Raw genomic sequence first — 26985 nt, forward strand, 5'->3', positions numbered from 1 at the left:
ACCAATACAGATACCGACACAGACATCGATGCAAGCGAAGTCGATGCAAAGCAACAGCTCCAGTTTTTGGAGGAGAGTTTGGACGATTTGCAGACTTCTTTTGACGTTTTCAACAGCGACTCGTCACAAAGTCGACGTCAAGACGGCGTCTCCGCCACCAAAGAGCTAGCCATAAGCTGTAGGAGCCTGTGCAGCCGCATGTCATCTGCCGTCCAGGCGGATCGAGGACCGAAGCGTGTTGGCACATTACACAATACATGGAAAACGTCGCGCCCTAGTGCAGGGAGCGCGCGCCAGGGATTTGAGCTGCGAAAACTCTCGGAAAGACTGCAAGACTTACACAACAACTTGACTTTACAAGTGGGCAAGATTCTAAGGTGAGACCAACTGGTTGCGGATGCGTGGATCGTGTTGCTAATAACATCTTAGCGCTCATGTTACCACAGCAAAACATCAAATACGCCAGATACAGCTGGATAGCCGCAGACTCCAGTGCCAAAAGTCCAACCGGCTCAAGATTCTATCCAGCGTGTTGCGCAGCCTTGAGACAAAGATGCGCGCGTTACACCAGGGCTCATCCGGCAATATTCTCTCTTCCGGTGACATTGCAATCATTCAGACTCAGATCCAGCAAATGAGAGACGAACAGCAACACATCAAACGAGACCACACCATACTGAAGAGCCTCTCCTTCAGAAGCAACGTTGCGCGGTACGACACCATTCCCGAGGCACATCAGAGGACATTTTCCTGGGTATTTTCTGCGCTCGAGTCAGAAGATACGTCTTCCTCTGGTCTAAGCCTACAAGCATGGCTGGAGCGAGGCAGCGGGATTTTCTGGATCTCTGGTAAGCCAGGAGCCGGTAAATCGACACTGATGAAGTTTATTGCAGACCACGAGAGCGCCCAAGAGGCTCTATCGAAATGGTCGGCTCCCAAGCGAGCTGTCATTGTCACCCACTACTTTTGGTGTGCCGGCACCCAGATGCAAAGATCCCACAATGGGCTCTTACAGACCCTGCTCTTTGAAATCCTGCGGCAATTGCCTGATGCAATAGAATCATTGTTGCCAGAGCGCTGGAGCTCGCCAAACGTGAAGGGCTGGGCAATGGCCGACCTATATAACGCACTGTTTACAATCGTCGGTCAGCCGGACCTGCCGGTCAAGTTTTGCTTCTTCATCGACGGACTTGACGAGTTCGATGGAGATCACCTCGCGCTGTGCCACGAGCTCATGGATCTCGCCAAGTCTGAAAACGTCAAGCTGTGTCTCTCCAGCAGACCATGGAGCGTGTTTGAGGAGGCCTTTGGCAGCGCAAAGATGGGCAATTTGCGCTTACATGATTTGACCAAGAGCGACATTGTGAATTTTGTCTTGGATCGCTTCGCACAACATCCAGAAACAACGACGAGCTTGGCGCCGAATGACTTACAGAATATAGCATTGGAGATTAGCGGCCAATCTCAAGGAGTCTTTCTCTGGGTATCGCTGGCTACCAAGTGCCTTCTCGAGGCTCTGTCAGAAGGCTGTTCACTAAGTACGCTGCTTGAGAATTTGCGTCGATATCCGTCTGAATTGGACGACTTCTTTACCTACACCCTCGAAAGTATCCCCTCAGATGCTCAGCTTACAATGGCGACGTCCTTTCTCATTACAGAAGCGGCGGAAAAGCCGCTCGATGTTGGCATTTATTACTTCCACGAGATGGAGTTTGCGGATCCTGATTACGTCCTCAGCCTATCTCCCGAGCCTCCGAGCAGATTAGAGTACAGACGGCAGCTTTCACATACAACACAGCAATTTGAGACTCTTTGTCGTGGTCTGCTAGCTGTTGACCAGAAGACGAGAGTAGTCAACTGTCTCCATCGCACTGTGAGGGACTACCTGGATCAGCCCCAGACCAAGGCCATGTTGAGCGATAAGGCGCCTTCGGGCTTCTCCCCGAGCCTATGCCTTCTCAGAGCATCCGCCGCTTGGACCAAGTCCAGCAGAGCCACCATGTCAGATGAGCCGAAAGCAGAGTTTCTATCGAGCATCACCTCGCTGCTGGCCGCCGCGGCTCAACTCCAGCGTCCTGAGGACCTGGCGCTCTGCCGTCGGCTGCTGGACGATCTCGACGGGTGCCTGGCAGCAAAAGGGCCGGCTGCGGATGAGAGCTTACAGATATTCCGATCACAGGTTATTGGTCACAGATTATGGGAATATTTGTCAGATGTTCAGACACGCCGGCCTGGATACCTTGACAGGCTGGAGGTACCGCCTTTAGTGCTGGCTCTCTTCCCCGACTATGAGATTGGCGAGGTGCGCGAGCGACCAGCACGGTGGGACGAGGCCGTGACAAAGACGATAAAATGTCTGCTGGAGCAAGGCCAAGACCCGAACAAGCTCTTCTCCGCGGCGGAAACCCTTGGCACCCTGACGGAGAAGAGTCCTTGGATTGTGCTCTGCGAGCACACTCTGCCGCAACACGACGACACGCACATAGGCAATATTCGGAAGCTGCAGCCACGGCTCAAGTCGGCTTTGGAAACGGGCGTCCTCGAGGCATTCCTGTCCCACGGCGCCGCCCCCAACGCCCGGTGCGAGCGCCCCGGAAAGCCCGTCAGCGTCGTGGCGACCGACTACCTGCTGCACGCGTTCCGTCTCAGCAGCAAAGGTGAGGACCAAGTCTTGCAGGAGCTCTACTTGGCGCACGTCCAGTGGTTTGCGCCCAAGGACGCCGATCACCTAAACGCAGTGATACACGATTTCCTGCGTCTCATGGAGAAGACGCACGAGGGCGGATCGGCATTCCTGCAGCGGGTTTCTGAGAAGCTGCTGGCGCTGGCCACTTGAAAGGACATGACAAGGAGAACATAACTTGGCATTTGACATTGTAAAATAGCTAAATCGCCGAGGAGGAAATTTCACCCTTGGCCATTTTCTGCAAAGTCTTTGTCACTCAACGCCCTCTCATTACATTTCCAATAGTCTGTTATTATCTCTTCCCGTTCGAGCCCAGAATGTCATAATCGATTCCGTCGATTTGGGCAAAGTTGCAAGGTGTAGAGCCGATGATCTGCGACTCGACGGAAGCGGCCCGTTCTGGCGATATATGTACTCTTTGAGCCCCAGACAAGATGTGGTATATAGGCCGATAGAGCTTTTTATAAGATTTGATGAATGACGGTTTTATTCGCTTATGTAGAGTGTTTGTATAGTGCGTGAGAGCGTAGGTGGAAGATGGAGGAGGGAAAATGCAGTCGGGGCTCTTGATGAAAGGGTAACGACTACTACAGCGGCTGTAATATTCTTCGTCAGCTTTTCTATTTGTGTGACCTGAGATGTGATAGTGCGAAAGGATCTCAGAATAATCACTGTTTCTCGATTCCTTTTCCTCCGTCGCGTCCTGATTCCCTGAGAAATAGTCGCAAGAATTCTCATCATACTTGGCGTGAGAAAGTGCCATCTTCCGGTGGATATCAGCTTCTACCTAGCGATGCATGGGTAATATGGATGTCCTCAAACATTCCGCTCTTCTTCCTTCAAATCCTTGTCAACGTCTTCCGGTGTAGGCAGACCCTCCTGGGTAGGATAATCAGTGTCTGCGACGTGGAATATAAGCACCCAGACTACGCCGATAATTCCAAGTACGAAGAACCTACTCTCTCCGTCAGTACATGTCCCGTTTGCAGTCGATACGGGTTGTGGAAACTCACGCAAGTTGTAAGCTGGCTTGTCCGATAAACGGCACGCGTTCCCCGGCCAGAAGAAAAGAAATCATCATTCCAAACGTCGAGTAGAATTTAAACATGCCCGCCACACGCGCAAGTTGGGCAGGATCAACTGTGGTAGAGGACAGCGTGTATTCGGTACACATCTGGTAGCCGGCGTAAGTGGCTCCGAACAAGAGAAAGCACGCCAGCATCCCGCCGAATTGGGGGTCGGTCCAGTCGTAAGGGTCGGATACTAGACGCGACTCGACGTGGTTTACCTTGAGCCAGCTCATGAGGCCGACACAGCCGGCGATGGCGATTGTTCCCATGATTCCCATGCCGACAAGGCCACGATGGCGACGGGACTTGATGAAGCGGCTGTCCAAAACGCAGATCAGTAGGCCAGGCATGAGTATTTGGATTGTCTGGTAGGTAAAGTTGTTGACAGATCTGGTTCTCAGATTAAAAAAGCGACCTTGTCTGCAGTTAGCCACCTGGGTTTTACCATGGACAGACACAGACTGGACGCACCGTTTACACTGCTGACCAGTGCCAGCCCCATCTCACAGCCGAGTTGCGCAGGCGCCATGAAGAGATATTTGCGCGTCGTCATGAGCTTGATTGTCTCTTTGATCTCGTACCAGACTTTCGTGTCTCTCGATATCGCAATGTGCGTGCCGTCTTTCCGTACCACATCCTTGGGGTGGACGATGAATACCATGGCGATGAAGAACGCGCTGGCATGCAAAATGATAAATACAATGTACACGGCGTTTGATACACCGACCGGCCGAGTCTGGTGGATATTCAGGCTCAGCGAGATGGAGCTTCCCACCATGGCGCCGAAACTGCGCAACATCCACTGAATGCTAATGTACTGCAGCATTCACCCACCTGGTCAGTTGCACTGTGCAATGTTTTCGGCGCATCGCGAGAATTTTACGAAACTCACCAGAGCCTTGTCCTTTTCATGGGCATAGGCAAACTGCACAAACGCCGCCGTCGACCACAGGAAGCCGCCCGTAAGCCCCAGCACAGCGCCGCCGAGGAGGGGAAACCACGAGTGCCCGGTTCGGTCGTAGTACCAGAGGCCGCCGACGTAGAGCGGATAGCCCAGGGAGCCAATCATGAGACACGTCCTTGGCCGGAGCACGTTGACGAGCGTGCCGCCAAAGAAGCCGACGAGGGCAAAGAGGCCATAGAGGATGGCATTGGTCTTGTTGGCCACATCGGCCGAGGAGGGATGCCCGCCGCCGGCTCCGAGACCGGTCAGCGCCGTGTATATGCCGGGGAGGCAGAATAGCAAGCTGCAAGGAAAGTGTCAGCGGCGAATTGCCGACTTGGCCCGGCTGTACTCATTCAAGAAGACACTCACATTCCGACGACGAAATTCTGGCTGAATGGCCGCGCAATGTAGCCACGGAAACCCATCATGTGCAATGATCACGGCAAGGGCCCGCTAGCTAGTTTGATCAAGCCCGGCTCTGGTACCCCTTTGGTTGAGCTTTGGTGCGGCAGCAAAAGTGTTGCAGAATCGAGGGAGTCTCTTGGTCGTACACTGCTGTGTTCTCAATTCTGGGAGGCTGGCAGCTTGAAATTAAAACTCGGGCGGAATGAAGATGAAAGAAGAAAGATTGAAAACTCGCCTGAGTCGCGTTATCTCGGTAGTTCTGGAAACAAGTGGTTCGCCGTGTGGAGTATGATTGCGGGAAGCCAAGCGGTTCGTACAGTTATTAGCATATTAACATGGGTTACCCCGCATTATTGGGAAAAGTTGACCCCAAAATGGTAGGAATGCGACCGAGTTGCATATTGGTCGCAGTTCGAATGCCCACCTCGTTTCCTGGTGACATACTTCAGAGACGCAGAATCAGAACTCGACGGACTTCGTAACTACTCGCCAACTGGCTTTCTAGCTGAGGGCCTAATTAGTTAGCCAGTTACCTATTTCCTCTCCGCTGGGTGTTCCCACCACACACGCACTAACTTAGCTTGCTGGCTAGCCTGAACTCGAGTCTGTACTTTCGTGCTCCGTTCCGCCGGGGTTGCTCTTGTTCACACCAGACTGTGAACAGCACTTTGCTCTGGCCCTTGATATAGTGCTTGAGATGCCGTACCTGACAAGTGAATAAATTATCCTTTTCTTAAGGGGGCCGGGGGTTCACACCGCTTGCTGCCCATTTGAGTACGCGGATATTGCCAGCGTGGCGGGCCATGTAAGTCGAGTATACACCTGCCAATTGGACAGCAGAGCCAAATAAGGATATTGACATTTTTCATGGTCAGGGTAGAAGTTATATCTCAAAAAGCTGCGATTGTAGTCAATGTATCAGTATTACTCATTTCTATTCGGTGTGTCGTCCACAACTCTAGTCAATTCATCTCTTAAAGCTCCGTTGGCGTGAGCGTCCAGTGACCTTCCGGTTCATTTGGCCGGCCAAGCCTCACATGCGCAACCTTGGCATCCAGATCAGCCACGATGCTGAAAAGCGTCTCGCTCTCCCTGACGGGGCTGCTCTTTCTATTGATCGCGGTCGGGTACCCATCCTCGTCCTCCAGCATGCGCTCACAGCAAGCCACCGGCGGGAGTATGCCCTCCTCTTCCACCTGCTTCTTGCCCTGCGCCAGCAGCAACCCGATGCGCTTCATGCGCGCCAAAGAGTCTGGGAAAATAAACGCATCCTCGACGGCAGGGTCATGCTGGACCAAGAAATGGTTCGTGTGGGCGACCTGCCCGTGGACCATTTCCAGCTGCATGATGTCGAGGTGGCTAAACTCGAGCGACGTGCCGCCCGTCTTGTCCGCAATCAGAATGTGCCCAGACGTGCCTAGGGTGAGGGAGCGCAGACGCGCAATGGCCTTGAGACGGCTCTCGCTCTCGAGCACGGTGCGCAGTGCAATATGGATCGGGAGAGCATCGAATTTCACGCCGCGGGCTTTGACGGCATTGACAAAAACAGCTACGGCAGCGGAGTTGAGGCCGCTCTTACACAGGAGGCCAGCCTCTGTGAGGAAGCTGGCTTTGGGTCGCTGCACAGTGCCGTTGTGTGCGGGCTTGATGTGCATGAGAACAAGCCTGGCCTTTTGGGGAATATCCCACTGAAAGTCTCTCAGTCTCGTATCAAGTTCTTCCCTTTAAAGCCATCGGGGGTAGACTTACATCCCAGTTCTGGCCGGCGACGCTAAACTTGTCCGTCTTCCAGGCCAGCGACGTACACCCATCGTCCATCATGCCCATTGAGATTTCAGTGCGCGCATTCAGTGCCAGGACAGCCGCAAAGGGAATCTCGGCACCTTCAGCAATACCTTTTTCTTTTCTTCCCCGGTCAGCGAACTTGTGCGTAATGGAAAGACGGGCGTGGGTGACCAGACCTCGCATCTCTTCTACTAGATGAGGGACATGCTGCTCCAGAAAGGGATGGAATTTCTTGGCCGCGTCTTCGGCAGCCTCCCAGCTCATCCTGCTTTTCTTCTGGAAATACTGCGTGTAAAAGTCCACACTGCCACGCACGAGTGTCTTGGCCTGGCTTCCATGGTGGAAGCCAATCTGTGGAATACGGTTAGCGCCTGCAAGCCTCGTTTTGGCGTGGTTGCATGTACCTCGTAGGGCGTTCCGGAGCAAGTAATTTCCAGCATGATGTAATGTATTTGTCCGTGTCTTGAATTTTGGTATTTTGCAAAATATTCTTACCTTGCGAGAGGAAAAACGCCAGGCCTTTTAAACTGCATCATGATACCGATATTCGGCCTGTGTTGGGCGGCAGCTCGAACAAAGTTCACGAACACCCGGAGCTAGATGGCCAAAGTTGGTTAGTTTCCGAAACGAGGGAGGGACATATTCAGCTAGACTCCGAATCAAGACATCTAAATAAGGCTAGCTGCCGAGTCGCCTGAACTTGTGGCTTCTCCCCGCAATGCACCCCAGACTGTACAGCGGGGTCTCCGCCAATTCCCAGCAAATCATCTACACGACGCCATGCATCCCAGCTCGAAACTGCCTGCAGGCAGCTGTGTAGGTGGTGGAGCTCGGGGAATGAATGACTGCTGCGAGGCCGAATTTCGGCATCTGTCTGTCGAGTTTAAAAGGTCCATCTCTTCCTCCATAATGGCTAGGCTTGGTCCGAGGAACATCTACGGCTTGCTCCACGAAGTTTGAGCGTGCAATTGACCCGCAGCAAGAATGAACCATCACGTTGAAAAGGGCGACGGCGATGCCACCACCATTCAAGATGCCAAAATCGTGGTGGATGCTGGCATTCACTTGTCACCGGAGGAAGACAGGCGTATCCTGCGTAAACTGGATCTATGGTAGGCAGAACATGTGAGATTTTGCTCTGGGTCATCGCGCGGCTAATACTTTCACCAGCTTGCTGCCCATCATGGCTGTGAGCTACTTTTTTCAGTATCTCGACAAGTCGGCTCTTGGTTCCACAGCAATCCTGGGCCTTCGCCAAGACCTTCATCTCTCTGGCGAGGAGTATTCCTGGTCCAGCGGCATATACTACTTTGGCTACCTCGCCGCGTCGTACCCCGCGGGAGTCATGATGATTCGTTGGAGAGTCGGCAAGGCAATCACCGTGTCCATGTGAGTGCGGTTTCATCGTGCGAGCATTCCCAAACTGACCTCGGGCAGTCTTGTGTGGGGTGCCATCCTCATGCTCACAGCCGTCTGTCACAATGCTGCTGGCCTCCTCACTACACGATTCTTCCTTGGTGTTGCCGAAGCAGCCATCGCCCCGGGGCTGACAATCATTGTTTCCATGTTTTACAAAAAGTCCGAGCAGCCTCTTCGACATGCTGCGTGGTTTCTCGGCAACACCTGTGCTGGGTTGTTCGGCGGCCTGCTTAATTATGGAATTGGCCACATTACCAGCATTGCACCATGGAGGATACGTTGATCTCCCCGTCTACATTCAAACCTCTCCTGACAAAGCCAAGGCTTCATTCCTAATTCTTGGCGGTATCACTGTTGCGTGGTCGTGCGCGAATGTCTTTCTTCTTCCAGACGAGCCATCCAATGCTTGGTTCTTTAGCAAAGCCGATCGGGAGAAGGTCGTGATCCGGGTCCAAGAGAATTTGACAGGCATAAAAAATGATGAGCTGAAATGGAGCCAAGTACGAGAGGCGCTCCTCGACATGAACACATGGTTTTTGGTGCTCACACAGCTTTCATCAAACATTCCCAACGGTGGTGTCACAACTGTGAGTAGGTGCAGGCTTGCCGAGCATAACCCTCTAACAGTGCAGTAGTTCCGATCTATTATTCTCCATGGCATTGGATTCAGCACATTCGATACTCTTCTTCTTCAGTGTGTTCCATACCTGGTCCAGCTGGCTCTCGTCATATTGTGCACGGGAGGCAGCAGTTACCTCAAAAATACTCGCACATACTGGATGATGCTCACGTTTGCGGTCGCTCTCGTCGGCGCTGCCCTTGTGCGACAACTGCCTGAGCACGGCAAATGGGGACGATACGCGGGTACTTGTCTGATGGGCGCAAACTCTGCCTCCTTTCCGTTACTCATGTCGATGGTGTCCGGCAACATCGGCGGATTCACCGAGAAGACCACTGTAAATGCCATGGTAAGTCGATCTTTGGTATTCTACTATTACAAAGGGTTATTGTGTTCTAATATGACCACAGAGTTTTATTGCGTACTGCGTCGGTAACATCATTGGGCCTCAGCTATTCTTTGAACGGGAAGCACCATCTTATGGTTCCGGCTTTGCCGCTCTCATCGTCTGTCAAACAGTCTGCTTTGTACTATGTCTTTCTATGCGATTTTACCTCGTGTGGGTGAATCGCAGCCGTGATCGACACGAAGGCAGCACCGAGACAGCCGATGAGGATAACGTACAAACGCAAACCTTAATGGCCATGATGGACAAGACCGACAAGGAAATCGAAGGCTTCAGATATGTATACTAGTAAATGAAGCTTACCGGGCGAGTGATCCGGAATGTATAGTCAATCAGTTTTGCTGAGCCTACACGGCAAACTCGCTCCATAGCGATGAAGCAGCCATGACCAAATCGGGGTCATTCATCCATGAGAAATCCTCAACGTCCACGTCCCACAAGTCTGCATAGGCCTCCGTCTCCCGCTCACTGGGCATCTGTTCCGCGGGAACTTGCAAAAACTTTTTGCAAAGCTCTGGCTGCTCAAGAATGAGGCCAGTAATGAGACGGACCTTGTAGTAAGTTTCGTGTGGGATCATCGTCACATCTGGGTAGCCGTCCCCGTCGCGAAGTGGTGTGGGAGACACTGGCACAGACTCGACATCATTTCGTGCTGCGGCAGTAGCACCGTTGCTGTTTTTGTGGTGTCGGCTGTCACGACGGTATTTTGACTGGTAGAACTCGTCCAAAAGGCGGATGCAGTTTGCCCATGCTCGAGCCAGCCGCCACGTCGCGGCCCAGGAGTCTAGTATCAAGACTATGTAGTCCACACCATCCCTGGCCTGTGCTATTTGGTCGTCTGAAAGCTGCAGCGACAGTGCTGAAGCACGGCTACAGTGGTGAGCCCAGAGCAAAACACTAGCTGCTGTGACCATGGGAATGCCAGCGCAGACACCTAACTGCGTGTAACAGAGTCCTACCGTCACACTGTCAACAAGTCTCAGCATAGAGACGACCCTATTTGCCCCTTGAAGACATATTGTAATGGCAGCCGTATCACTGTCGTGCGGCAGGCTGGCCGCGGCCAATGTGTTTGCATCAGTCGCACGGAGGAGGTCTATTTCGTCCGCATGCGGTAGGTACTCATGGTGCGAGAGGAACGTGGCATGCTGGATGAGCAAGTGCATGCCGACAAAATGCGACATTTGGCCCAGGGACTGATGCGCACGCAAATTTCGCCCCGACCACTGCATCCCGTCAGGTAGCGAGTCTCGCCAAGCGGACATAGTAGCTTCATACTCGAGAGAGCCGACAGCCGGTTGTGGTCGACTTGACTGTTGAACTCCTCGGCCACCATCCACGTAAATTCGAGCCACAGGCGACCACAGCAAGAAAGTCTTGACAAAGTATGCCAGCGACATCTTTTCTGGTGACACGTCGTGAGCTCCACCGCCCAGTTCAGATATTGTCGGCCCGGGGGCTTCGTGTCCAAAGGCAAAGGCAACCTCGCTGCAAGGGAGATGAAGCTGTATCAGAGCGATTTCTATGGTCTGCGTGCGATGTGTGCAGTAGGCAACAAGACGGTCGAGCATCACGCAGGCCCAGAAGGTGCGTCTCCTGACTTCCCGCTGGCGCGGGAACAGGCGACGATTGTTTTCACGCCGCATTCGTAGTGTTTGTGCCATGCGGATAGCGAGACCTATATGCAGCCAGGCCTTGGAGTTGGCCATTGTCAAGAGCTCACAGAGACCCAGGACGAGGTTCGCCTGGATGGTGACAACTTGAACAGACTTGTCAGAATAAAGCGCAAATTTCGTACAAGGTGGCGAGAAATAATTACCTGAAGGCTCATCCGATAGTAAGCGGGAAGACTCTTGTGCCTTGGATCTGTAGAAAAACATGAAGCTCTTGGAATCAGCGAAACGAGCATCGGAGGCAGCCTCGACATCCGTCAAGTACAAGGAGGACAGCGCCCAAATGGACTGGAGAAGAAAGGCATCTTTATCCGTGGCGCCGCTCTTGGCCATGTCCATATCGATGCAGCCGCATAATTCCAGCATATAATGAGTCTGTGAGAAAATCTGCAGGAGGCGCTGCCTGAGCGACGTCGTCAGGTCTTCGCCAATCGGCGGTGCGTCGGGACGTACGTCACCGTCGCGCGCAAAGGTTTGTTTGGGCATGTTCTCTTTTGAGCCCCCTTCGGCAACAAAGACAAACCGATAGTTGCCTGGAGCGGGCCTCTCTGACCACTGGCATGCTTCGTTCCTTCGCAAGCACACATTGCAATGGGGTCTCGCCCCGTCGCATCGAACCTTGCGGCTGCGGCTGACGCAGCCGTTCATCGTCAGTGAACCGGTCGGCACGGGGATTCCGGGTGCATACCATTGTTCGCAGGCCTGAATATTTCGGGCCCTCGGCATTGGAAATTATTCGCTCATTTGTGATGATTTTAACTTGGGTTGTAAAGGGGAAGAATGAGGTCCAGACGCTCGCTAGAGCGCACGCCTCAAGACCACGGTGAAGCCACAATAGTTTGTGTGGAGTTGGTGTGGTTGAGACTATTTTCAGGTAATCAACGTAATATGATGTTAAAGGTAGAAAAGAATTTTCAAAAATTCTGTGCATATACTCGCATTGAATCGTTAAATGGGTATGGACAGATTCGACTATCACGGTTTACATTTTTTTAGATCGCGCTTGGCATTATGAGGCACTACCTGTTAGGCTCCAGGGCTCTAAGCATCATCCAAGAGTAGGCTCTATACTCCGTACATGAGTTAGGGAAGGGACACTAAACGCATGGTCATGTAGAACTAGCGCGATAATAGCTATGACCGCGTTAAGTACAGTTTCCCAGTAGACGTAAAGAAAAATTGTCGCAAGATTTTACAGTTGGCTACAGTGATGTCCCACTCGGTTGCAACTTCAACGACAGCTCAGAAAACCTTGAGGCCACCGTCGATCATTTATGTGCACTGATAAACGTTGCCCATTGAACATCAGTGCAAGATAGGGGATTTTGCTAACTCAATAGTCTGATGGTGGCTGGCAGTATGCTGTAGGGCCTGGTTCTAGTTTTGATTCTTCAGATACGGCTGATTTCATAGCGTTCTTCGCGAATGAGACAGACGGTGGTGTTTTATGCGCTCTCATGCAGTATACCTTTTTCGACTGTTCTGTCCACCTTCGCCACCGAAATCCGCATGACTGTGGCCCTTTTGCGAACATTGAATGCAATCGCCTGATACTAGACGTCTTGCCGTCTTCCAAGCACCTTTTGCGAGATTGCTGCGGCCTCCGCACGCTGTTTGCGTTGTAACAGACGCGAAACTAGACTGATTGGAAGAATCGTCGGGAGACACGATCGCGTCTCAATCACCCATGAATGTGTTTAGAAAATCAACAATACACGGTCGATGGCGATGATGGAGAAGAAGATGGCGATGATGAAATGACAATGGTCCGAGTCCAAAGGACAAAAAGGAGACTAATGTCTTTGAACGGCCATCGAGCGTAGAGTATGTTATTGGTAGTGAATGCGTAACAATTGTCTATGTGCTTCTATTCGAATAAATGGTCTCAATACGTCCCTTGTGCACGGCCTTTGACATCTTGGCACTGTTGTCTCTATTCTCACTGCGCCGCTCCCGACATGCCATCACTTCGGGCAGGCCCATTCACACCCATCCGACCAGACCTCCTGTAAGACTTACAAGCTGTGCTTGGGAATTTTGCACTTCTTCACGCAAGCATCAATCTGCGCCGCCACACCCACAGGCAGCGCCTTGCGGATACGATCAATGTCCGCGCCGGAGATGGCATCGCCGAGCTGCGTAGCAATCACGTCGTCTGGCAGCGCAAACGCCTGGTCCGCGACGAAGCCGAAGCCGCCGTCCTCGGCGGAGAAGACGGTCAGCGCCGTGGCGTCGTCGCAGTCCGGGTTGATCTGCGTGTGCAGCGCGCCCTGGTCAAAGACGGTCAGCGTGTCGGGCGCCAGCTCGTTGCGGATGACGCGCTGCTGCTTCGTCCCGTTGACGTCGACGACGGCGCCGAGCTCCGGGATCGTCTCGGTGACGAGGCGCCCGGAGAGCAGGACGAGCATCTCGGCGGCGCGCGGGTGGATGTGCAGCTTGCTGATGGAGCAGCCTGTCAAAAGAAGAGGCAAGGTCAGACCGGGTTGCAGATTTGAATCTTAATAGATGTTATTGTGGGAGGCATACCGGGAAACCTGGCGGCCGCGATGCTGGTACCGGTGCCGACCATGGCAGGAAACGTCTGGCGGTTCGCGATGGATTGAAAATCGTTCTGGCCAAGGTTGTAGACAAAGTCCTTGTCATCAGCCAGTATGCCGTAGCGCTCAGCCATGCTGCACAAAAATCGAATCAGCTCTCTAGTTCTTGGTGTTTAGCTGTGTTTGAAGCTCACCTATTGGCCATGCGGAGGCGAGTGGTCTTGTCAAGTTCAGCGCTGGGGTTCGTCTGGTTGGTCGGTGCAGAAACGGCAGTAGAAGACATGGCCAGAGCGGCAGCAATGATGGAAGCGGTATTGAAGATCATGGTGGCGGTTGGTTTGAAGTAAGAAGTGATACTGCAAATGTGCTTTTGTATTGTAGTGTTTGTGGAGTGCTGTGCGGTGATGATGATTGCAATTGATTCCGGCAATGGCGAGCTTGCCACATCCTTATATGTTCGAGAAAGATTTGCGTATTTCAAATAATTGCAAAGATCTTCTCTTTGTCAATGAATTGCGTGCTGACGACTGGTCAGCAGCACTGCCATGTTGGGCTATGGCTGAGGAGTAAAGTATCCATATTGGTTTTCTCACTCTTCACCGAGAGAGAAATGTCAAGTGTAGACATTCCAAATAGCGATCACACAGGGCCATTACTGGTGGCTTTCTGGGCAAAGTTCTGTAGAAAAAGACCATCTCCATCTCTATCGGAAAGGCTAACTAAAATGGAAGGCTGTGCAGACAGACGCTCAGCCCATCCAATACGCCCCCTCTGTGCTGAGCGGCAGGCGTATTCACAGTCAGCGCTGTCGTATTGCCGCCCCGCTGGCGTATTCCGGGCGTATCGCACGTTCGTCTTCGCGACAACTTTTCGATGGCTTCTAATTTGTAATTCTTATCTCCGCATCAATCTTTGTCACAACGATCGATTTGTTGGGGACTGTGTATTTGAGAATTCGGGAAAATGCCCCTTGTCGCTGACATGCCTCCGTCTAGACTGCACCGCCCAGGGTGGATTTGATGGCATACATGGTTTCCGGCCACCACGTCTCGCCCTCCACCAAGTCGAGCACAAAGCCTTGCGCTGCTATGAATCGGATGATGCGGCCCAGCTCCCAGTGCCCGACGTCCCCGATCCACCACACGCCGTCCAGGAGCATCACCAGCACCAGCCAGTGCGCAAAGATGTCCATGGCGGGCTTGTGGGCGGCCTCCAAGGGCAGCGGCTCATCAGCGCTGCGCGTGAGGACTTGGCTTTCGTCGACCGGCATGCAGTCGAGGGCCAGCTGGACTAGATGGAGAAATTCATATGGTACTTGATTCAGGAATGCCATGATCCTTCGCCGCCATAGTTTAGATGGCGTAGCGGACGTCACACGAGCCAAATATTGGACCAGCCATGGAGGAACATTGTCCAGCGCCCCGAAATCATGGGGCTTTGCAGGTTCTCTCTGAGGCGCTCCATCTTCCATGATTGCTTGGAAGAGTTCTTCCAGAAGCCTCAGGGCGGCGCCGCATGCTTCCAACTTGGCATCGCGCGGATCCGTTTGGAAATCGAGGCTCCCATTGCGTGCCCTCAGTTTTGCCAGCGCAGCTTCATATGTGGTGGAGATGATGGGCAGCAGCAGACGCCGTGTCTCTTCTGCAGGGCCATCCTGTAAAACGTACGTGCCATCAGCCTCTGGTGGGCCAGGCGGCGACGCCAGCAGCTCGGCCTCCTCCTCTCTCGGATTCAAACTTGGCGACGCATTTTCACTACTGGGCCGCAATCCGGGCTGCAGCAGCCCAACAAAGGCTACATGCGCCGCGCGTATCGACGTGATCCACTGTGACTGAAATGGCAGCACATCGCTGGGAACCACGGTCCCTAGCTGCCGCGCCCTTTTAGCCAGTAGAACTCGAACATAGTGGCAAGAGAGGGCATACAGCACCATCAAGGCAGCGTTTGGTAAAACGGACTGAAACTGCCTCTCTTTGAGGTCGTTTTGCAGCTGACCCAGCGAGGCGTGGTGATGACGATCTGCCAATCTTAGCAAGCCACAAACTTCTTCGAGTGTTTCGGGTGTTGTAGAAGAGCTCCCGATCATGTCATGACACTTGCAAGATGCGGCCAAGGCAAGGATGGAGCTCATGACAGCGGGGTTTGTAAACGCCAGGTTGGGCATGCCGACCTGCAGCGGGAACATGTCTTCCTTGCCGTATGGAATTACACGGCTGGTGTGTGTGATGTAGTGGCTGAAAAGCTCCAGCTCACGGGCATTCAACATGGGCAGACTCGGGACGGGGCCGCTGGGCCGCCTGCCACCAGCGGGCATTATCGCTGAATCATCCGCGCCATGGTCGCGCATATCATGGCGCGGGTCTGCTGGTGTGTGCGTGGAGCTCGGTTCAGCAGAGATTGAGTCTCTCATTTCCGAGTCCGAGTTGCGAGCCGCCTGCCGTTCAGAAACGCTGCTGGTGGGTGCTTCATCGGCGCCATCCGCTATAGTGGCATACTCGCAATTGACGCCCTGCTTCAGACAGCGCGAGCATTCAGGCCGTCTTTCATCGCACTATTTAGATTCAAAATTAGTACGGGGCAGAGCATCGCTAGGAATAAACTGCCGACCTTTTTCCTCAGCCGTTTGCATCTCATGCAGCCATTTCTAGACTTTAGATGGGCCCTGCGCTGACGGGAGGAGTCACTTGGATTCCTGGCGGTGTTAGAGGACATGTCTCGAGTCCTAGAACCATTGTAGTGGCACGCGTTTCCTTTGTCGGGGTCGCTCGGGCGCCATGGCACGGTATTTGATGGCCTCGCCGACGACGTGCAGTTGGATGGTGGACAAAGATCCAGTCAGATCGAATGATGGCGGGTAACTAGTGTGAGAAAACGATGCGACCTCAATTTGTGGCCTAACATTTAGGGCAGCCAATGTCAGACCAGCAGCTGTCAAATTCAATGATAGAGGAAGAAGTAATGGACATTTTCAAAATTACGTGGCCGACTGTCTGTAATTTTCTCCCTCCATGTACGTGATCTGCGAAGAAGTGTGGCTGTGATAGTGACGGTAGGTGCTATCACGTTTCGGCCATGCGTCACGCGAGCCGGATAGGGCTTGATCCGGTGCTCGATTAGCCGGATTCTGTATCCTCGCCTCATTAGCAACCATTCTACGCGGCTAGCTTAGGCTTTGACTGGTCGGGCGCTTGGTTAGCTCGGCTTTGCAGCCTCGCCTCAGTAACAATCATCTTACTCGGCCAGGTTAGGACTACACGGCGCCGCTGAGCTACGGGGGCAGCATCTCAGCATGTCTAAGTAGGCGTGATGCAATGCGCTTCCTACACAGGCGACTACACTAGCATGGGCTAACAAGGCTACCTTGGACACATGGCGCCCCGTTAGGACCGCACGGCGCGACTGACCCTGCCAGGCCCGATGTTAGACAGAAAAGTATGCACGACAGAAACAACGATAAAATTAGGCCTGGGCTCTTCTATGTGCTCGGTAGGGTCAGTAACTTTGCTTTTCGTGATATTAAGAGTCGAGACGGGCAGTGACTTTCTAACTATAGCTAACTTATACCGAGTACGCCCAAATCCGACCACAGCCACCCATGGTTACTGGTCGCTAGACGCGCTGGCATTGGAATTCGACTTGATCATTTCCATCACATCCCAAAACCCGGGGCCAACAGCCTCGAGGATGTCATCAAAACGCTTCAACAAATCTGGGTCATCTTTGAGGCATTCCCGAGCCTCTTGCATTGTCTTCTCTCTGTCCTCGGGCGTCATATTCCCCGTATAAATCTTTTGGAGCAAAACATTCATCTTCGTATACACTTCAACCCCGAACCGTTGCTGTATTTGAGAAAGAGATTGTCAGCGTGCTGGAAGGGTAAGCGGTTCGTCGGAAAGGCACGAACAGTGTTCACGCCTACTAACCTTGATGTCGAGGGGAAAGTCAACAGCGGGCTTCCACCACTCTGTGCTCAACTTGGCATCAGTTTCTGGATGCGCTCTTTGCACATTTTCCATGTGTTGAGCCCATTCGGCGTAGGCTTCCTCGCGCTCGCTGGCCATTTTTAAAATTGATTTGAAATATTATTCTTTGTATGCAAGTACGAAGTTGAGCAGTGATTACTAAAAGCACACAAAGGAACGAGAGACAAAGGGGCGGGGAACGTGGGGAAGGCAGTTAGTTGCCTATTCCCTTCAGCCCGATCCTGGAGCCTTGCAGGCAGCCCTATGGCTGGCCCACGCTTAATTCGCAGTCACATCTCCATTGGCGGCGATTAGTGTGTCATTAGCTAGCAATAAACTAGCTACACTACAGAACAGAAGGTACCTTGGCAAGTATGCCACCCTCGACCAGTATCGTAGCACCGTCGGTGTGGCCCCCAGCCCTCGAAGCCAAGTACAGCAGCGTGCCTCTCATGTTCTTTTCGTCCCCAAATCTACCCAGAGGAAAATGCGACCCATCACCCTGGAGGCGTGCAGAGACGTTGTCGCCGTGATAATCTATACTAGAAAATCAAGAATGTTGACGAAGAAAAAGAAGGCAAGTACAAGGAGCCTTGCATCCTCGTCTCGGCTTAGACAAGGCTGCAACAGCGGGGTTGACTCATTTCAATTTTCCCGGTTCATGGCATCTACGCTATGCCTCGGCCGTTGCAAGCGGCTTGATGCAGCAGCGCTTCAAAAGCATGGAATTAAGATGATTTTCATGCCAACCATTTCTCCGCTGAAATTGCCATGGATAGCGCCAGATGTCGCCAGTTACGACGATAGCCACAAAGACCATTCTTACTTGCCTCGTTGCACATTCGCTTTTGACGGGCGACGACCGAAAAGAAATTGATAATATACTTGAGAAAGAAAAAAAAACGGACATTACTAATACGATGTTGAGTTCCACATAGCCTGGCTGGAGGGCTGGAAGCTTCATCGCGAAGCCGTTGGATCGGCGGCCGCCAGTGGCTTTCCCCCACTGATCTCCATTGCGGCGAACACGCTTTCACGCGCCGCAGCTATCCACTACCTACTATAGTACATCTCAACGCAGGGTCTTCCCGCAAAACCGTCAAGCCGCGCCTCTGGTTTCATGTATAAACATTTTCCAACAAGCAGCCTCATCAAATAGCATATTCTTACATCGCTTTGGGCTGAAGAGAAGCCGGCGCCGATACAATGGCGTCTACCAGTGTCCCGTCGCCCGACGAGATAACTCACGCCGAGTTCACCTCGCTGCTCAATGAGTACCCATCCCTCGTCGACACAATCTCCAAATTAAAAGGCTGTATGCTTTTCCTCTTCTCATGCTCCCAACCTCCCAACCTGTCTCTATTCCCACCCTCGCCCGTACTGACTAGAACCCCCCAGCCAAGTCCGGCCAGAAAACCCTCCAGCAGCTCGACGAGTACCGCTACGGCACCGCCGTCGCCGAATTTGGCACCTCGACCACTCCCAAGGAGATGACGCTCGACGACGTCCGGCTCCTCGTGGAGTGGAAGCTCCGCCACGGCAAGTTCCGCCCGATGCTCATGGGCCTCGCCTCGTCCAACAATGCGCCCCTCGCGCGCAAGACAATTGCCGCCGCCATCCAAGCGTACCGTCGCGCGGCCGGGCCATCGGACGCCAGCAGCGTCGCCGCCGCCCTCAAGGAGCTCACGAAGCTCCGCGGCATCGGCCCCGCCACGGCGTCGCTGCTGCTGAGCGTGCACGATCCGGAGCGCGTCATCTTCTTCTCGGATGAGGCGTTTTACTGGCTGTGCGGTGGCGGCAAGGTGGGCAGCATCAATTATAATAATAAAGAGTACGAGATGCTGCGCGGGAGGGCGGGGGAGCTGGTCAAGAGGCTGGGCGTGAGCGCGACGGATGTGGAAAAGGTGGCCTATGTGCTGTTTAAGCGTGACAGAGCTGATGATGCTGGGGCGGATGACAAGGGCGAGGCTGCGCCCAAGGCTGCAAAGACTGCAAAGACTGCAAAAAATGCAAAGAGCGCAAAGTCTGCAAAGGTGACAGAGGAGCCTGGCAAAGAGTCCAAGAACAAAGGCAAGTCGGCCAAAGATACCAAGACTGCAAAAGAGGCGTCGGCAAAGAGAAAGAGTACCGCCGTCCAAGAAGACGAGCCGGCACCGGGCACGAGACGGTCGAAACGCGTCAAACAGTAAATCATACAATTCACGAGGCTAGTGTAAAACTATCAATTGCTGTATCTTGCAAGCACAGTGCTTCTCAAGGCGTACCATGCGACAGCATTCTTCCACCGTTGCATCAACGCCATCTTGTCCGGTTTCCTTTTTTCCGTTCGTTTTTCGTGGGTACTCGAGGGCGCGTTTGCCAGGTAATACTCGTGTGGCCTTTACGTGAGCAAGACTGGATTATTTGTCCTTCTTGCCCTCCTTGGCCTGGGTGGCCTCGTACTGGTCACCGAGATCATTGTAGCTCTTGTGCAGACCCTCGCTCTGCTTCTTGAGGGTCTGGAGGTCCAGGTCCTTCTGGGCGAGCTGCTTCTTAAGGGCGGCGACCTCGTCCGAGGGCTTGATGGTGGCGTTCTTGTCGCCGTCGTAGACGCGAATGCGCTCCTCGAGGCGGATGATGTCCTTGATCATGACATAGGTGCGGTTGAGGATCAGGGAAAGGAACAGGGTGAAGCCGCAGAGGTACATGTTGCGCTGGGCGTAAAACTTGCGGGCCTGGACTTCGGTGCGCTCGTGGCCGAGGACGACGCTGTGGGGAGAAATCAGGTCAGCGTTGAATGCAACCTTTGTTGATGGGGAGCTACATACGTGCCGCCACCTTTGGCAGCCTGCTCCATGCTGTCGGCGAGCTCCATCTGAACGCGGTAGACGCGGTTGACAGAATCGACAAAGAGGACGAGGATGAAGATGAAGGTAATCTTGAGCCAGTGCTGAATCTGGGCAATTGTCTTGTTCTCGGAGACGAAGCTGGACGTTGTTAGTGCCTATCTCTGATAAGTCTGCATTTTCGAGAGGTTCATACGTGAGGATGTTGCGGCGGATGTTGTGAGGTAGAGGAACAATCAGGAACATGAAGAGCAGCATCTCAAACATGAGAAGTGCAAACACCTAGCGACTGGCAGTCAGTACATTAACCATTCTTCTCAATTGCCATCGCGGCCAGCTCCAGCCGCGTGGGCAGCAACAAACGCACAAGGGTGTAGTAGAGCGTCATGGTGACTGGAGGTTGTGCTGGGATGCACAGGACAGCTTGCGGGGTTTCGAAGCGTGGAGATGGCGAGGGGGGCGCCGAGAGGGAAGCGAGTGCGTGGGATTGGAAGCCACAGATGAAGAGCGAAGAAGCAAGAGTGCTTTGTTGCGATGCGATCTCTTTGGTCGAGTTTGGGTGATCAAAAAGAGGGAATGGAAAAGAGGGAAGAGATGGGAAAGGTGGTCAGTTTTTCTGCAGCCGAGGGCAGTGCAACGGAGCGACTGGCTGTAGAGCTCCCCCGCTGGATCGGGCCTAGAAGCTCTGCGCAAGCTGGCTTTGTGCCAGGGACGCGCTCACACTGACGACCGCCCTACGTCATCGTTTTCAGCGTTCTGCCGGTGGGCCGTTTCCCCCGTGTGGCTGAAGCTCCCTCAGCTGCCTATGGGTCTAGGTACCTACAGTGGGTGTACGTAGTAGGTAGGTAGCCCCGTACAAGCAGCCTAGGTACTCAGGAGGCCAAGGTACGAGGTTGCGTGGGGCGACGCAACAACATTCGAAGCACATGGCATTTATCATGCACTTCAAAGCGTGCCGAGATCGTAGAATTTGACAGCAAGAAAAAGAGTCCTTCTCGACGTCAATCCTGTCGGCCAAAAACGCATAATATGCTAAAATAGTAATTATATCCATATTCCTCATTATACATACCACCGTGCCTCCAATACCCAGCCGCCGCGAGCGGAATTCGTCTCCCTCACACAGTGTACAAGCAGCTCCCCACGCAAAACCCAATTTCAGTAAATAACATATGTCTCGCACTTTTTCATGACTGCAATGCTCCTGCGCTATTGATATCACAAATCTTCTCCACGGAATTTAGCCGGCGGTCGCCTGTTTCTCGTCGCTCGGTCCATGCGTTTTCGGATGACCACGTCTTGGTCGTCCTCTTCATCGTCCTCCTGCTGCTCCCCCACAACCTCGCCGCCTTCCCCTTCGCCCTCTTCGTCTTCTAATTCTTGCCCGTCTTCGGATTTCTCTCCGTAGACTCTAGGCCCATCTTCCTCGCCTGCCGTAGACCACTCCTGGCTGTCTCCTATTTCATCAGATTCGTCTTGTTCGGCGCGCCGCTGGCGCGTAACCCGTGGGGATTCGCTTAAGCTTTGGCGCCATGTGGACTTGCTGGGCAATTCACGCAACCGCCGTACCGTCTCCGTCGTCCCGGGTACTGCTGGTTGTAGCATGGGTCGTGGGTGTTTCCTAGGCCGTCCACTTCCCGGGCGTGCACCACCGCGTCTGCCTGTCATCTTTGCTTTGCCGGCTTTTGTCGGCGTCTCGGATGCTCTAGTGCGCATGCTGCGCCTACTTCCAGCACCACCATTGGGTGTGGTTTCCTCGCCTGGGCCGTCGTCATCCTCTGCCGCTGATTCTTGCCAATGGTTCCGCGTCGCATTTCCGCGAGTGTGGTAGCTATCCTCGTCTGAATCGACTCTTGCTACTCCTCGTTTGCGTTTCACGGGTCGATTCATGGGCGAAATATATGATGCTTGTATGTCGTCTTCGTCGTCGTCGTTAACAACTGTTCGTCGCCTTCTACGCCTCGCTCCGGGCTTCTTGCGCTCCGTCTTCTTCTGTTCCGGCTTCGGCGCCTTTCGTGCAACACCCTTGCCAGCAGTCGACTGCGGTGGTCGCCCTGGTTTCTGCGGGCTTACCGGCTTCTCTCCCGTCTTAGTGTCGAGAAGCTTCTTTGTGAGATTCGGAAAGTTTTCGCCGTAGTTGAAGAACAGCTCTTCTCCGGCTCGAATGTCTCGCAGGGCCGTAAACTTGATTCGATATTCGCCATTGACGTAGAGGATCCGTGGCGTGATATTCGAGCCGGTGTGATCGTGTTCGGACGCATGATTAATGTAGCGACTAAGGTTTCCATACGTCGCAGCATCGACCCAGATGCCTTCATCCTCAAGCAGCGTGAAAACATAAGAGATGTTGGAATCTTCGTCAAACACATCGCCGCGACGAGCTTCTCTTCGCACGCCTTCATCGTGCGTAATAAGCTCGCCAACATATTCGATCACGAAATCGTCCTGCGCAATATCCTCAGCAGTAAACAGTCCATATCCAACTCCATCCAGTTGGCTCTGTCCCAGCAAGAGCTTTTTGCTGCATCCGCGCTGGAGTTCACAATTTTGACAGCCTGTTTCATGCAAAGTGTATGCTTCAGCGTTGTACGGATCCGCTCTCTCCAGGACACCGCAACTTCCACATAGCGCTGGATCGCATTCGCGATTGAGTTGAACGCAGATGCATGGTTTTTCTTTCTGCTTTGCCTGGCAGCTCTTGCCTGTAGCGTGACATGGACAACCAGTAAATTTGTATGAGCACGTATCTGCAGTACATCTGCACCACTTTTCACATAGTACGCCCACCTTGGCGCAGGAGCAGTTCTGCGGTGTACACGCACCTTCGTGCGAGCATGGCTCAATAATTTCGCGGCGTTGGTGCTCGTGTGTAATTGTGTGGTCTTGCCAGTCACCAATGAGAATCTTTCGGCGATTGTCATACCAGGCCAGTGCTTTAACTCGCACTACTTCTGGGGGGATGGCTTCTGGCACTTTGACAGCTAGAGACTTAAACTTGTCAAAGACGGCACTGCAATCGCGATCCAGAATCTCTGCTGCAAAGCAGATTGGATCCCGCTGCAGATGGCTTTGGCCGAGCATCGAGAAGATCGATTTTAAAAGCACGACTTCCTGCTCCAGCCACGGCTTTGCGTCTCGCATTTGGCCCACTGGCGTCAATGATAGATAGCATGCCCTTCGACACGGTACTATATCTTTCATTGCGTCCGCACTCTCCGTTGTCAGCCGCTGTCGTCGTTGTTTCAAAAGCTCAGCTAGCGGCATCACTGCCGCCAAGGAAAATGTCCGCTTGAGGTTCTTATTGTCGTACTCGCCGTGGTCGCAAGAATGGCTGTAGCAAATGAGGCAGCCTAGGATGCTATAGGAGGCCAGGTGCGCTTCGGTGGTTTCATCCATGTCTGGTTGCGACACGGGAGCTGCATCTTTTGCGACCGGCTTGGGATCCAAAACGCCGTCAACAAACTCTTCGAGGAGTAGAATTCTTCGCAGCTCGATTTTGCTCGCGAGTGGCAAGTCATCATTATCAAAAGCCTGTTTGAATGCACTTGTGAATAACGCGGCAGCTTTTCTCGAATCCTGGCTAGTCGGGTCGCCATCAGTCGTCTCGCGGCTCGATCGAATAATGTCCGTCTTTTTCTGCGGCGTGATCGAATCATCGGACTCTTGGCTAGCCATATAAGCAACCAGTGCAGACTTTGTACAGTTCGCTATGCCAAGCTTCTCTAACCAGGTATCCAGATACAGAGATACAGTTGCCGCACGCTCGGTTTGTATAGTAAGAATGACTTTTTCCTCCCGGTTCATCGGCTTGAACCCGGATTTAGTATCAATTTCCTCAAGTTCCTTCAGCCACAAGTTATACTTCGGTTCCTCGCTACTGTCGAGATCGCGCAAATGCGGCACGAAAGTCAGCATAGTGTTTGGCGTGAGGACGTTCTTTTTTATGTCGACATGATGAAACCGATATCGGGGGACTCTGTCTTTCGGGGTCTTGATCGCCATTATGTCGTGGTGTTCCTCGCGCGCATCCTTACGGGTTTTCAAGTGTTGCTGTTCCTTGATGTTAGTAAAGATTTTCGTGGCCGTGGGTCTGCCATACCTTAAACTTAATTCGCATAGTCTCTCCTTTCCTATACGGAACAGCGCCATTACCCATTCCTTCAAAAAGATCCGCTCCATGATGAACACGCCATTCTGTAGCCGTGGTGGCCTCGATTGCCTGCGTAACCAGTCGCGAGTGGTCTTGTCGCACGCTTTTCAATAGGTCCAGCAGCGCCTTTGTCAAGTCTGCCTTGTTCCATTGTCTTTGCACGGCGCTAGCACGGTATGATCTCGACGGTGGCGTGGCGAGCTGTGTCGTCTGCATTGGGGATTCGTGAGGCTGTGCTCCGGCGGAATGCCGAGGTTTGCTTGCAGCGGGTATTTGCGATTCGGTCCGTGTCAGGGATCTTCTGAGGGGCGGCGGACTGATGTCCCTTACGCTCTGCAGTGTATCGCCGACTGAGAAAGTCGAGCTGGCCGGCGTGCTGGATCTTGGAGTAAGTGTTTTGCTGCCGGCGCTGGCGAGATAGGATGGCGGTCCATTGCCCGAAAGTATGGATGAAGGAGCAGGAATTGCGGCCAGCGGATAGGTGTATGCAGTAGGTGGGTTCAAGAGGGGGGGCACATATTCTGGCGGCTGAGCAGGAGATCGTAGGCGAAAGCCGTCAGGATACGACGGTCGCGAAACGGCGTCGTGGTCACGCCTCGACATTGCGCGAACGTCGGTCCTGTTCGTTCCACAAAGAGCATCCCCTTCCGCAGGCCATTAACGGGCGCATGGCACTTAAAGTGCTGCCCTTTTGGTGCGAGCGCTGCGATTCGTGAGAGTCGTGCTTCCCAGGGCGGGAAAACGATTTTGTGCGATGTAGTGGAGGAAGGTTGTTTCTGTTGGGTGAAGTGGCAGGCGCGCCGACTCAGCCTGTCGCGCGTGTCCAGTAATTTCGAGGCAACAGTTGTCACCAAGCCCACTTGGTGAGTTGCACCCCACTCAGCTACCCTACGTGTTCTGGGCATCTTTAATTTCTCAGCAATCGCAAGCAAAATTGCAAGGGATTTATCATCTAGAGCTTGGGCTCTCATATATCCTTGCGGCTTCTAGACGGCCTACATCGCAGCTTTATGAAGGAGAGGGCGAAGCTTCGGGATCCGTTGCGTACATTCTGGACAATATCAGTGTTGAACCCGGACCACGGCGCGCTCCCATCACCCTCTATCGCTTCTGTCATCAATTTCAGTCAATTCTATTAAGAGAATTACAATAACAGAATCATCGCAAATATGATGTACATTGCTACCAGTAATCTGTTAGTTATAACGCCGCCACATCAAGGCTTTTTCCAGCCTCTATAATAGCACGCCACAATGCGTCAAGGTTTTCGCGGAGCGCCCACAGATGGACTATCCAATAGGGAACATCTGCTGCACTCATCCGACGTATTCCTGTTTCAATAGTACCTGCTCAAAGGCGACCGAAGAAGCACCCTGGGACCGAGAGAACCGAGATCTGAAGCGCCTCCAGTCGGGAGGAAAAAGAGTGAAGGGGAGTTGATGGGAGGGAGGAGAAACCCTGTTATCTTGTCTTTTCAAAGGATGACTAATGACGATCTTGCAAATTGACGGGGGACTGAAGTCATGTATTGGCAATAACCACAGCGCACCAAGAATCCGGTGCTGATGAAGGCTGGAGAGTGCCACTCGGCAAGCGTCGAAATGGTGGTTTATTTATTTTTCGGTGGTCATCATATCTCACAATTTTGCATCTGATTTGTTTTAATCTTCTTCATATATTGCTCACATCCTTGCGTTGAACGCACCGTCGTAAGCAGTGATTTCTGTAACATGTACTACGAAGGACAGTATTTAAGAGCTGGCGACGCCGCCTTGCTGTTATAGTTAATAACCACGATATAGAAAAGCCAACCAGAAAAATGCAAAGCCAGGGGCCCACTCTGACACCTCTAATGCCACGCACTCGGCACGGGATTTGTATGAGATATAAGGTCAGGCTGGGGCCGGGTACTTACATCGGCTGGTGCCGTCACCAGAGGGACAGACATACTGGTAGCGACTTGACCATTAATGGGGCAAGAGGGTGTGAAACTTGTCAATTCATACCCAGCTGTGTCTCGTTCGGTCTTGGAGTCGTCTCTTTGCGAATGAGCTACGCCAGGCTTTCGCGAATAAGAGTGTCAGTCATGCCGTCACCTTTGACCCCCACACAGCCGACCTGATTTGCCAACCTATATTCCGCGGCTCGACACATGGGCGCGCACAATCCGTCTTAATTAGCCGCTGGATGAAAGGTATCGAGGTGGCCTCGCAATCGGCTGGGTGCGGCATGCGCAGCGACTTCCACCCACTCGAGATGTGACCCTCGTAGGATCAACCCAGGCAGCCTGTACTACGAAATTCAATATTTTTTCTTGTTCAGACATGGTTCCCACAATACTAGTGTGGGTATCAATAATGCCTTTATTTTAGTAACGGCAATCTCGCACACAAACTTTCATCTTTAGTCCGGGGTAACCAACAACTTCAATGGGCATCCCGTGGGTAGTGGGCTGAGGCATGTACCCAGCGGAATTTGTACTTACTTACGTATTTACAAGCC

At 52.9% G+C, this 26985-nt stretch overlaps 11 protein-coding genes across 11 annotated transcripts; 3 read left to right on the forward strand and 8 right to left on the reverse strand.

The window, feature by feature from the left end:
* Nucleotides 1–198: 198 nt before the first annotated feature.
* LMH87_006009 (uncharacterized protein) lies at nt 199–2836 on the forward strand (the record flags this gene model as incomplete). Its single annotated transcript, XM_056203829.1, has 2 exons — nt 199–377; nt 430–2836. The coding sequence occupies 2 exons, from the start codon at nt 199–201 to the stop codon at nt 2834–2836; spliced, it is 2586 nt and encodes an 861-aa protein (XP_056059247.1).
* A 666-nt stretch (nt 2837–3502) lies between these two features.
* LMH87_006010 (uncharacterized protein) lies at nt 3503–5130 on the reverse strand (the record flags this gene model as incomplete). The annotated part of the gene is made up of 5 exons (XM_056203830.1): nt 3503–3641; nt 3700–4171; nt 4228–4573; nt 4649–5003; nt 5072–5130. 5 exons carry the CDS (start codon nt 5128–5130, stop codon nt 3503–3505), a joined length of 1371 nt encoding a protein of 456 aa, XP_056059248.1.
* Nucleotides 5131–6081: 951 nt separating this feature from the next.
* LMH87_006011 (uncharacterized protein) lies at nt 6082–7332 on the reverse strand (the record flags this gene model as incomplete). The annotated part of the gene is made up of 4 exons (XM_056203831.1): nt 6082–6795; nt 6857–7002; nt 7069–7243; nt 7297–7332. 4 exons carry the CDS (start codon nt 7330–7332, stop codon nt 6082–6084), a joined length of 1071 nt encoding a protein of 356 aa, XP_056059249.1.
* Nucleotides 7333–7876: 544 nt separating this feature from the next.
* Nucleotides 7877–9625, forward strand: LMH87_006012 (uncharacterized protein; the record flags this gene model as incomplete). The annotated part of the gene is made up of 6 exons (XM_056203834.1): nt 7877–8004; nt 8063–8281; nt 8330–8524; nt 8730–8898; nt 8947–9279; nt 9341–9625. The coding sequence occupies 6 exons, from the start codon at nt 7877–7879 to the stop codon at nt 9623–9625; spliced, it is 1329 nt and encodes a 442-aa protein (XP_056059250.1).
* Nucleotides 9626–9683: 58 nt separating this feature from the next.
* Nucleotides 9684–11735, reverse strand: LMH87_006013 (uncharacterized protein; the record flags this gene model as incomplete). Its single annotated transcript, XM_056203835.1, has 3 exons — nt 9684–11095; nt 11156–11640; nt 11698–11735. The coding sequence occupies 3 exons, from the start codon at nt 11733–11735 to the stop codon at nt 9684–9686; spliced, it is 1935 nt and encodes a 644-aa protein (XP_056059251.1).
* A 1289-nt stretch (nt 11736–13024) lies between these two features.
* Nucleotides 13025–13871, reverse strand: LMH87_006014 (uncharacterized protein; the record flags this gene model as incomplete). The annotated part of the gene is made up of 3 exons (XM_056203836.1): nt 13025–13461; nt 13536–13681; nt 13741–13871. 3 exons carry the CDS (start codon nt 13869–13871, stop codon nt 13025–13027), a joined length of 714 nt encoding a protein of 237 aa, XP_056059252.1.
* Nucleotides 13872–14537: 666 nt separating this feature from the next.
* Nucleotides 14538–16258, reverse strand: LMH87_006015 (uncharacterized protein; the record flags this gene model as incomplete). The annotated part of the gene is made up of 4 exons (XM_056203837.1): nt 14538–15377; nt 15472–15513; nt 15591–16097; nt 16154–16258. The coding sequence occupies 4 exons, from the start codon at nt 16256–16258 to the stop codon at nt 14538–14540; spliced, it is 1494 nt and encodes a 497-aa protein (XP_056059253.1).
* Nucleotides 16259–17145: 887 nt separating this feature from the next.
* On the reverse strand, nt 17146–17607 carry LMH87_006016 (uncharacterized protein; the record flags this gene model as incomplete). Its single annotated transcript, XM_056203838.1, has 2 exons — nt 17146–17385; nt 17470–17607. The coding sequence occupies 2 exons, from the start codon at nt 17605–17607 to the stop codon at nt 17146–17148; spliced, it is 378 nt and encodes a 125-aa protein (XP_056059254.1).
* Nucleotides 17608–18714: 1107 nt separating this feature from the next.
* LMH87_006017 (uncharacterized protein) lies at nt 18715–19697 on the forward strand (the record flags this gene model as incomplete). Its single annotated transcript, XM_056203839.1, has 2 exons — nt 18715–18823; nt 18907–19697. The coding sequence occupies 2 exons, from the start codon at nt 18715–18717 to the stop codon at nt 19695–19697; spliced, it is 900 nt and encodes a 299-aa protein (XP_056059255.1).
* A 210-nt stretch (nt 19698–19907) lies between these two features.
* LMH87_006018 (uncharacterized protein) lies at nt 19908–20721 on the reverse strand (the record flags this gene model as incomplete). Its single annotated transcript, XM_056203840.1, has 4 exons — nt 19908–20256; nt 20316–20474; nt 20530–20615; nt 20701–20721. 4 exons carry the CDS (start codon nt 20719–20721, stop codon nt 19908–19910), a joined length of 615 nt encoding a protein of 204 aa, XP_056059256.1.
* An 830-nt stretch (nt 20722–21551) lies between these two features.
* On the reverse strand, nt 21552–25086 carry LMH87_006019 (uncharacterized protein; the record flags this gene model as incomplete). The annotated part of the gene is made up of 3 exons (XM_056203841.1): nt 21552–22888; nt 23156–24383; nt 24433–25086. The coding sequence occupies 3 exons, from the start codon at nt 25084–25086 to the stop codon at nt 21552–21554; spliced, it is 3219 nt and encodes a 1072-aa protein (XP_056059257.1).
* Between the last annotated feature and the right edge of the window lie 1899 nt (nt 25087–26985).

The sequence above is a fragment of the Akanthomyces muscarius genome, chromosome 1, assembly GCF_028009165.1.
Source record: "Akanthomyces muscarius strain Ve6 chromosome 1, whole genome shotgun sequence".
In the NCBI taxonomy this organism is placed as follows: domain Eukaryota; kingdom Fungi; phylum Ascomycota; class Sordariomycetes; order Hypocreales; family Cordycipitaceae; genus Akanthomyces; species Akanthomyces muscarius.